This window comes from Capricornis sumatraensis, chromosome 8 (genome assembly GCF_032405125.1).
Source record: "Capricornis sumatraensis isolate serow.1 chromosome 8, serow.2, whole genome shotgun sequence".
Classification (NCBI taxonomy): domain Eukaryota; kingdom Metazoa; phylum Chordata; class Mammalia; order Artiodactyla; family Bovidae; genus Capricornis; species Capricornis sumatraensis.
Window position 1 is genome coordinate 23417417 of NC_091076.1, and position 10576 is coordinate 23427992.

General features: G+C 37.5%; 2 protein-coding genes across 2 annotated transcripts; both read right to left on the minus strand.

Annotated features, from left to right (window-relative positions):
• Positions 1-1326: 1326 nt before the first annotated feature.
• On the minus strand, positions 1327-2259 carry LOC138084135 (olfactory receptor 10D1B-like). Its single transcript, XM_068978257.1, has one exon. The coding sequence runs from the start codon at positions 2257-2259 to the stop codon at positions 1327-1329; it is 933 nt and encodes a 310-aa protein (XP_068834358.1).
• Positions 2260-7452: 5193 nt separating this feature from the next.
• LOC138083076 (putative olfactory receptor 8G3) lies at positions 7453-8409 on the minus strand. Its single transcript, XM_068976688.1, has one exon. It carries the CDS (start codon positions 8386-8388, stop codon positions 7453-7455), a length of 936 nt encoding a protein of 311 aa, XP_068832789.1. The 5' UTR covers positions 8389-8409.
• Between the last annotated feature and the right edge of the window lie 2167 nt (positions 8410-10576).

Genomic DNA, 10576 nt, shown 5'->3' on the forward strand with positions numbered 1-10576 from the left:
GCAACTAACAGTGATAAGAATGAATTTGTTCTACTAAAGACACTGGAAGAAGCATTTCTGTTAGAGAGAATAAAAGGCACAGGGTTTAAGAGAAATGAGTGGGAGAAATGTTCTTCCCTTTAAAAACATGCATCACCTTATCACCCTGATATGAGTTTTTTTTTTTTTTTTTTTTTACTTTATTTTACTTTACAAGACTGTATTGGTTTAGCCATACATTGACATGAATCCACCACGGGTGTAACACAATGTTGTGACTGGTTCACGTGTGGGAGAATCCCTGACTGAACTCTGATCCTGAAAATAAACAAAGGAAGAGCCGACTGGCCTCTACCTCTTCTTTTCCCAGCCTCCATTTATCTTCCCATCACATCTTTCTCTTCACATTATCCCCTTCTCTTTCAGTCACCAATCACTCTCTTCTCTTCCAATAACTCCTTTCTCTTCCCATCACCGCCTTCTCTTCTTATCTCACCCTTCACTTTCCTTCCAATCTCTGCCTGGACTAGAATAGCACATATCTTATGCTGAGCTCATTAGACAAAGGAAAAAAGAAAATTAGAGGGGCAGCACTAAAGTCGCAGCTTTCTGGTAAGCAAAGTATCCAAAACCATGGAACAATAGCAGCTTAGATTTTGCACGGATTGCTGGTTGTGCTTGGGATTATAAAGACAAACTAAATTTTCTATTACTGAAAAACAACAGAATTAGTCACCCCTTCACAGACTCCCCTGGCTACCTTCTTCACATTCTCTTTCATCTACAACTTCAAATCACAGTCAAGGCTTGTTTACATGTTAAACACCAATAGACAGGCTTTGTGGGTGATACAACACATTGGTACCTATGATTCAGTTATTAGAAGACAAAGGTCCTGAGGTCTCACCCAGAAGTCCTTCTCCTTTACACAATTTCTTTTCATTTTAGAAGTCACAGAGTACCACTGGAAGGCATATGGTTGAAACCTTCCCATTTTTCTACAATCCCAAGACCATCAAATGAGGGCTTATCTGATGCAGGCATTTGAGAGGTTAATCATATAATCATGTCAGCCAAGATGAGGAAGTGCTAGGGTAAGGGAGAAGGGAACAGGGCAGGATTAGGAATAGAGGAAGATATAGAGGGAGGGACAGAAGGCCTAGGCATTTTTATTGCCAACTGGGAGTAGTAGAATATTCTATTATCCCTCCTGAGTAGGATAATTTATTAGTGACCTGAAACAATTCACTTCATATCTTCTAATCTTAGCTTCTTCATCTGTAGTAAAAGGGAACAGAGATAATATCTGTGCAAAGTTCTCTCATAAACAATACGGTATGACCTCTTTCACTTCTCATGAATGAGGGCCATCTCCTCTAGCACCTTCCTCAGAGAATATTTCACTTCCTTATTTCTCAAGCTGTAGATCAAGGGGTTAAGCATGGGGGTGACAAGGTTATTCAGGACTTGAACAGTTGCATTAAGCCAGGGTTTAGGGGTGGGCTGCAGGTAGATGAGAACCACTGGCATAAAGGAGAGGAGGATGGCAGTGAGGTGGGCGCTGCAGGTGGAGAAGGCACGCCGTTGGCCTTTGGTCGATCGAATTTGAAGAATGGAGTAAACAATGCAGCTGTAGGAGGTGAGGATGAGAAGGAAGCAGCTGAGGGGCATGAGACCCACACTGATGAATCCCACCATCTCTAGGGCCGAGGTGTCTGCACAAGCCAGCTTTAGCATCACTGGGATATCGCAGAAGTAATAGTCCACCTCACTGGGGCCACAGTAGGGCAATTGGAAGGTGAGTGTAGTTAGAAAGATGGCCTGAATGCACCCAAAAAACGAGGTACCCATGGCCAGGATGGCACACACTCTGTGACTCATGATTATTGTGTAGCGTAGAGGGTAACATATGGCAACAAAGCGATCATAGGCCATTACTGTGTAGAGGAAACACTCGGTACAGCCCAGGAAGTGGTAGAAAAAGAGCTGGGACACGCAGCCTGCATAGGAGATGGCTCTGCTGTTCCCTGCAAGGTAGAAGAGCATCTTGGGGGAACTCACAGAGGGAAAAAACATGTCACACACAGACAGTTTACACAGGAAGAAGTACATGGGCGTGTGCAGCCGAGTGGAGGAGACAATTGCCAGTAGGATGAGCAGGTTCCCCATTAGGGTGAAGATGTAGAAGTACAGAAACAGGACAAAGAGCATGGTCTCCAGGTCCTCTGTGTGCGGGATGCCCAGCAGAATAAACTCAGTCACCGCTGAGGCGTTCCTCATCTGTGTTAGAATGCTGGGCTTCAAAATAGAATACAGGTCTCCAAGTGTAAGCACTGATGTCAAACCAAGATGCTATTTAATAAAAGATAAGCAGTTATTTAATTATCAACTTATGTGTCTTTCTAGCAAATGTAATTTATAAAACAACATTAATAAACTAAATACTTTTAAAGGAACACTGCTGCTGCTGCTGCTAAGTCACTTCAGTCGTGTCCGACACTGTGTGACCCCATAGACGGCAGCCCACCAGGCTCCCCCATCCCTGGGATTCTCCAGGCAAGAACACTGGAGTGGGTTGCCATTTCCTTCTCCGATGCATGAAAGTGAAAAATGAAAGGGAAATCACTCAGTCGTGTCCGACTGTTAGCAACCCCATGTACTGCAGCCCACCAGACTCCTCCGTCCATGGGATTTGCCAGGCAAGAGTACCGGAGTGGGGTGCCATTGCCTTCTCCAATATAGATATATAAAGTGACATTATTAAAATTATTACATTTGAGTGAAATTATTCCATATGAAAATGCTTACAAAAGTAAAAAAAAAAAAAGTCAAAAAAATAAAAAGAAATAACAGCTTTTGATTATTTGCAAGTGTTATGCTAATTTCTATTATTTTTAAATTTAAGTTTCAGAAACAACTTTATTAAGTGAAAGAAACCATAAAAACACAGGAGTTTTTAATAACCTGATCATGTAGCTAGAAAATAACTGATCTGAGATTAAAATTCCTGTCTGATTGCAGAGTCAAACTTCTAACTTTTTACTGTGAAAGCTCCCAGCAATTTTTACTTAAAGAAGCTGAGACCTGATTTTCATCTTCGAATAACTGAAGATCTGCTATGTAGATGTGCTGTGTGTTCATCCATAGCAAATGATGTGTACAAAAGTGGAACTAGTAGAAAGTTAGATTTTATTTCAGTATAGGAAAAAAATAATGGCTAAGTTGCCTTGTTAAGTGTTGTGTTCTCATCATGATAAGGGTTTAATTATTTGTAGGATGATATTCTTTCAGATATGAAGAACTTGCATTCCCAATTTAAATGCAATCTTTTCCTGCCTGCACCTTTAATATCCTCTGAAATTCTTTGCCTTTATTATTTTGTTCATTTTCTCAAATATATCTGAAGAGGCAAAAATTTAACAAGTGATTCTCCTAGTGAGCTGATGGCTTTGATTTAAATATGACAAATCTATCTGACTCTATAACAATAACAATTATGAATATAATTATTATAAAAGTTACAGTAACCGCTTGATACCATTCTTAATGTATCTTAATAAAAGATAGACACGTGCCATGGGGAAGGCCAGAATGCCACTGAGTAAGGGTCCTTTAAAATGACAGAAACTCTTTGGGATGCTTTTGTGTTTGGTGTTTAGTTTTTTATTTTTCTTTAAAGCAAGTAGGAGCCTGCTGTAGAGCACAGGGAGTTCAGGTCCGTACTCTGTGATAACCTACAGGTGTGGGATGGGAAGGTAGGAGGGAGGCTCAAGAGGGAGGGAATATGTGTATGTATCTGATTCATGCCATTATAGAGCAGAAAATAACACAACATGCTTGTAAAATAATTATAATCCATTTTTTAAATATAAAAATTAATTAATCAAAAGAGACAAAACCTGAGTTATTTTAATAGAAATATATCCAGGCATACTGAATACTTCATGTACACTAACACCTTTAGTCCTTACTACAATTCTCTGAGGCAGGTAGGGTTACTTCCTGTTTACATTAGGAAACTGAGGCACAAAGAGTTTAAGAAAATTGACCAAGTTCCTACATCTGTTAGGTGGTAGAGTTGGCTCTCTCACAAAAAATAGAAACATCTGCTGAGTTACTAATTCTGCCTTTCTAACATTCATGCAAAATAATAACTTTAAAATCAAGATATGTTATATTCTTATTTGTTATAATGTAATTTTATGATCTCTTAATTCTCACAAAATCCTTGTGAAGTAGTGGTAATGAATCCCAATTTCTAAAAAAGAACACTGACATTCCAAGAGATAGAAATTTTACTAAAACTAAAAAGTGAAGAGCAAGTCATACTCAAATCTTCTGATTCCAAGTTTAGTGTTCTCTCCTCCAAAAAAAAAAAAAATACAGAAGCAAATTGCCTCTTTATAACTGAAAATCCACTCACAGATTCATTCTTATGATTTGGAGAAGTCTTCCAGGCACCCTCACAACGATTAACTGTCTTTATCTACTATTTACTGAAATATTTATGGTACTAGATTGTAGCTCCAGAGAGGGAGGTGAGTCTCTGAACATCATATTATATTTCAATAGGTCCCATAGCTACAGAGAAATTTCATTTCCTGAGGATGATTCCCAAGGGAATATCTCAGATTATGGTGCAACATCAATGAAAAATTTCATCATTAAGAGATACCAGCCTGTCTCTATTTCACTTCTATTTATTAGTTCCAATATTCTTTAAGTTTTGCAGATATTTTCCCCACCCAACTGGCCTGAAATGGTCTCACTCATAGAAATAAATCCTACCTCTATACTTGGGAGTTGAAGTTTCACTTTTGCAAGTCTGTGCATTTATATTAACATAAAAGCATTTATATAAAATAAGTATTCACATTTTATTTATTTTGTAAGTCCATGTGTGGGTGGTAAAAATTAGTCAAGAAAATCAAAGAGGAAAAATTCAAGCATGGTTCTTTGAACCCTGATACTTCAAAGACTGATGAATTAAATATGTATCAGAAGGGAAGGATATTTTTTCATAGGATTCACACATGTGAAAGGTTATACATATTAAAAAAAAAAAACAACAAGTTTGGAAAGGAAAATCTAGGGTTCACTCTAGGTATTGTGGATGATATTATAGATTTATATGTTATCCTCTCCAGGATAAGAGCTGAAACTCTGAATAAGCATCCTGCAGAATTAATACCAACTAATGAGACAGATGGGGAAACAGTGGAAACAGTGTCAGAATTTATTTTTCTGGGCTCCAAAATCACTGCAGATGGTGACTGCAGCCATGAAATTAAAAGACGCTTACTCCTTGGAAGAAAAGTTATGACCAACCTAGATAGTATATTCAAAAGCAGAGACATTACTTTGCCTACTAAGGTCCATCTAGTCAAGGCTATGGTTTTTCCAGTAGTCATGTATGGATGTGAGATTTGGACTGTGAAGAAGGCTGAGCGCCGAAGACTTGATGCTTTTGAACTGTGGTGTTGGAGAAGACTCTTGAGAGTCCCTTGGACTGCAAGGAGATCCAACCAGTCCATTCTGAAGGAAATCAGCCCTGGGATTTCTTTGGAAGGAAGGATGCTAAAGCTGAAACTCCAGTACTTTTGCCACCTCATGCGAAGAGTTGACTCCTTGGAAAAGACTCTGATGCTGGGAGGGATTGGGGGCAGGAGGAGAAGGGGACGACAAAGGATGAGATGGCTGGATGGCATCACTGACTCGATGGTCGTGAGTCTGAGTGAACTCCGGGAGTTGGTGATGGACAGGGAGGCCTGGTGTGCTGCGATTCATGGGGTCACAAAGAGTCGAACATGACTGAGCGGCTGAACTGAACTGAACTGAACTGAACTGAATGCCATAGTTCTTCTTCCCTTGGTTTATAGACATCAAGCATTCCTGAAAAGCAGAAAGAAGATAAGCTGATGTGGCTGAATCTTCATAAGAGATGATATATCCTTATGATTCTAACCAACATCATGAGAACAGTTGAGTGCAGTGTCTCTTGCACAATTCAGAAAAGGAAACTTTCACAAACATTTAAGTACAAAACTTTATTAATTATTATAATACCTATCTTCCTTAAATGTCTCTCATTTTTTCATTGTAAAAGAATCATTTATAATAATAAATGTCTAATTTCATCAACAAAAGAGGCTGCAGGAGAAAGCATTGGTATTTGCCATTGTAAGCCATCTTCTTCCCACGTTTCATAAACTATAACATCTCAAATGTTACACAACATTTCCAACAATTCCTGAGACACTATTGATAGTTAGAGTTTCATGTGAATTTATATTTACCAGATGTTAATGGCCAAAAGTAAAAAAGACAACTATGAGGGGAAAAGAAAGATATTTCCAAGATAAAACTGTCAAGAAATAGCAATTGTTTATAACTTCCATGGCAAAAGTTCATGAACCTCATGAAAGTGATACAACTTGCATAGTTTTGGTTTATTATGAGCAGTTGTTAACATGAATTTACTGTTTTAGTTTAGTGGCAAGGTTGTGTTGAATGGATGCTCTGTGACCCTGTGGACTGTAGCCCACAAGGCTCCTCTCTTCATGGGAATTCCCAAGCAAGAATACTGGAGTGGGTTGCCATTTCCCTCTCCAGGTATCTTCCTCACCCAAGGACTGAACCCACGTCCCCTGCATTGGCAACTGTATTCTTTACTGTTGAACCACCAGGGAAGCCCCTGTTACATAAACAGTATAGCACTAATGGTTTAAAGATAAAAATGTATTGGGCTATTTTTATAAAAATTGTTGGTATTGAACATGATAATTTGAATCTCATTGATGAGTCTTATCTTCAGATTCTGTACTAACTCTGCATTTGGTCTTTTAGCTTGATCAACACAAGTTTGAAATATTTTTATTATTTTCATTAAATCAAATGAAATAAAAGTGAAAATTGCATTGGAGAGGTCTAGGGGAAAGCAATACAGTCTCACAGGAAGAGTAGAAGTTTAATGTGTAGAAGGAAATTATTGGGAAGGCCTTACATTTACCCACAATTGCCTGGGGGCAATAGATTACTTTGAGTAAAATCACAGTTCCTGGAGCCAGACATTCTACCCTCTGTCTTTATTAAATTTAGGACTATGGGGACATTAACTCAAAGTAAACAAGCTTCAATTTATTCATCTTTCAAATGGAAACAATACTAGGACTTGCCTAGAGAGATATCATAAATATTAAAGAAAGTTGTCTGATATAAAGTGCTGGGTACAGTGTTTAATATTACACTGGAGCTTCTTTAATTCTCAAGAGTCTCTGACATTATTCTTGATATTTCTCCATACATAATCAATATAACACAAATTCCAAAGAATTAGCCTAGAGAGAATTTGGGAAATGTATTGTATGGGGAAATGATCCTGAATTTCCAAAAATTTGAACAATAAAACTAAAACATTGCATATCTCTGCAAAACAAACATTTACTTCTGATATGACACCAACAGTGAGTCTATTCATCTATATTTTCCCAGGTTCAGAATATTCTTCAGGGCCAATTTGACATCCTTATTCCTCAAACTGTAGATCAAAGGATTCAGCATGGGCACAATGCAGGTATAAAACACAGAGGACACTTTCCCTTGGTCCATGGGGCTCACAGATGATGGCTGCAGGTACATGAATGCTGCAGATCCATAGAAAACAGCAACAGCCAAGATGTGGGAACTGCAAGTGCTGAAGGCTTTGGACCTGCCCTCAGTGGAGTGGATGTGGAAGATTTTATAGAGGATGAAGATATAGGAAATAAGAATAGTCAAGGCAGGAATCAGGACGTTGAAAGAACTGCAGACTAGAGCCAATAACTCGTTGAAATAGATGCTAGAACAGGATAGCTCCATGAGTGGAAAAACATCACAGAAATAATGGTTAATCACATTGGCCTTGCAGAAATAGAGTCTCAACATAAGGCAAGTATGGAATGTTGATTGAATGATGCACAAGATATAACCTGCTGCTGTGAGCTGGAAGCACCTATAATAAGACATGATGGCATTATAAAGCAAGGGGTTACAGATGGCAACATAGCGGTCATATGCCATTTCAGCCAACATATAACACTCTGAAATAATAAAAAGAAGAAAGAAATATAGCTGAGTCATGCATTCAGGATAGGAGATGATGTTTTTCTCTGTCACAAAGTTCATCAGCATTTTGGGGGTAATGACAGTGGACTGACAGAGATCAATAAGAGACAAGTTGCTGAGGAAATAGTACATAGGTGTATGCAGGTGAGAACTGAGCCCAACTAGTGTGATCATGCCCAGATTCCCCACCACCGTGACCACATAGATTCCTAGGAAGAGGAGAAAAAGGGGCAGCTGGAGTCGTGGCTGTCCTGTGAGCCCAGTGAGGATGAACTCAGTCACTGAGGAGTGATTTCCTGGGTCCATTTTCTTCTTAGCAGGTTCTAAGTTTAAAAAAAAAAAAAAACACATACACACAGGAAATGAGTATATATCCGTGTGTGAGAGAGAGAGAGAGAGAGAAAGAGAGGTTTATGCATGTGTGTATGTTTGTGTGTGTGAGAGAGAAAGGCAGGGAGTAATCATGCAGGGATCATTCTATATCTTTCAGCAGAGGACATACATAATGTAGGGAATTCTCCAGTACCTCCGGCTACTCTAGGACAAACAATTAATCTCACTGAACTAGAATAGAAATTATAAACATGAAGAACTTTACAATTAAGAAATTTCATAAAGTTTAAGAGAAACAATTTATGGATTTTTAAAGTCAGTCAACACAAACATTTCTAGTATTATTTCTGAGTACTCTTCCTTCCTCCAAGTTTCTATGTTTATATATTAATTTCATGCTTGTTGAATGGCATAGTATTTTTATTTCATTTATAATATGTAATAGTTGTATATGCTCTCTATAATTAATACCGAGAGGATTCATAAGTCTGTGCAAAGTAGTTATATTAGTTGGGGCTGTCTTCTTTAGTAACATCTCAACTGAAAATATCTGAAATGTGATGACCAGTATCATTTCACCTGAGATCTGATGCTTTAATGTCCCAGCTTCCTTCTCCCTGGACTTTGGCTCCAGAGGGCAGAAATGCAACTGCTTGACAGACATCATGCTTATACCTTGAAAGGTTTTTCCACCCCAGGAACCATTCTTATTCTAATTTGGATAATCTTAGGGGTGAGAGTATAATGGCCTAAATACAAGTCACATACTTCACCACTGTGACTAGGGCATCAGTGTACCAAGATGTATCTGTGAAATTTGGACTTCATGATTTGAATGATGGAGGTGAGAAAATGATTCTATTTTGTAAATCATAAGATGCCTTTGAACACAAACACTAGGTGTTTGATATGCCAATCTTTTTAAAATATAATCATGCATTTTGCATGTGCTAGCAATAGAATTCAAAGATGGGAGGAGAGATGTAGATTCATAAAGTACATGCAAAATAAAATAAGTGATTTTAATAACAATTTAATACTAGTCAACTGTGTGATGTCTTTTAAAGACCAATGTATCTTTAGTCAATATTTGCAAAGGAAATGAGTAAGTTCTAGAAAGTAGAAATTTATATTCTTAACACTCTAGTAATATTTGGCTATTGTGTTCAGTTTGAAGTAAAATAGTGTGTGTGATATAGGTAAATCTGCACAGTTTCATAAATATCATCTAGAAATCAGTTATTTTAAGATGGCTAAAACAACTAAGGATATTTTTTTCTAGCAAAAGGAAAAACTTCATGTGGCACAGGAAAATTATCTCAATGTTCATCATACGGCAGTGAGAGGTACTGAACTTATTGTATACATTCAAGAGACTGGGTAAAATTAACTGCTTCAAACCATGGGAAGAAATATTTGGTTTCACAGCAAAGACAAACATCCCTATCACCAGACACACCCGAGCTGACAGTCATAAAAGTTGGAGCACAGCCTGAATAACCATGTGCATACAGATATTCTTTAAGGACACACCTAATGGGTAGTTGGATTAGATGTTCTTCTATTATCTTCATTCTAATGGATCCTGATTGTGGTAGACAGTAGAGGATTGAAGCCTCAGCTCGACCCCATTCTTCCTGTGTGATCTTGAGATAATATGTCTACTTTCCAACTCTCTGAAAAACAGAAACACTAAAATCTACCTCCTGTATAAATTCACAATATTGATTCCTATGGGATTTTAGCACAGTCCCATACCCTTGGAAAGGCCCTCATACTGTCATTGTTATTTTAATTTTATTCTATTGAGATGCTTTCCATTTTATCTTTTGTTTTAGTATCATTTTCATTCCTATGATGATGGCTGGGATTTTTGTTTCTGTTTTTCCTTAAGACATTTTCTTGTTCCTCCTTTCTACCTAAATATATAAAATGATACTGAAATTGGAAATTTTTACTCAATATTAACTCTTAAATATTAACATTTTCTGAGGTCTCCAAATAAAGTTTGAACAAATTTCTGTCATTCGATGATTTATATCACCTAACAGCAAAATCTTTTATTTTTTTTATTTTTTTATTTAAAAAATTTATTTTATTGAAGGATAGTTGATTAACAATATTGTGTTAATTTCTACTGTATAGCAAAGTGACTCAGTTA

Coding starts and splice junctions, on each gene's coding strand:
- LOC138083076 (XM_068976688.1), bottom strand. CDS start 8,388: ATGGACCCAGGAAATCACTCCTCAGTGACTGAGTTCATCCTCACTGGG.
- LOC138084135 (XM_068978257.1), bottom strand. CDS start 2,259: ATGAGGAACGCCTCAGCGGTGACTGAGTTTATTCTGCTGGGCATCCCG.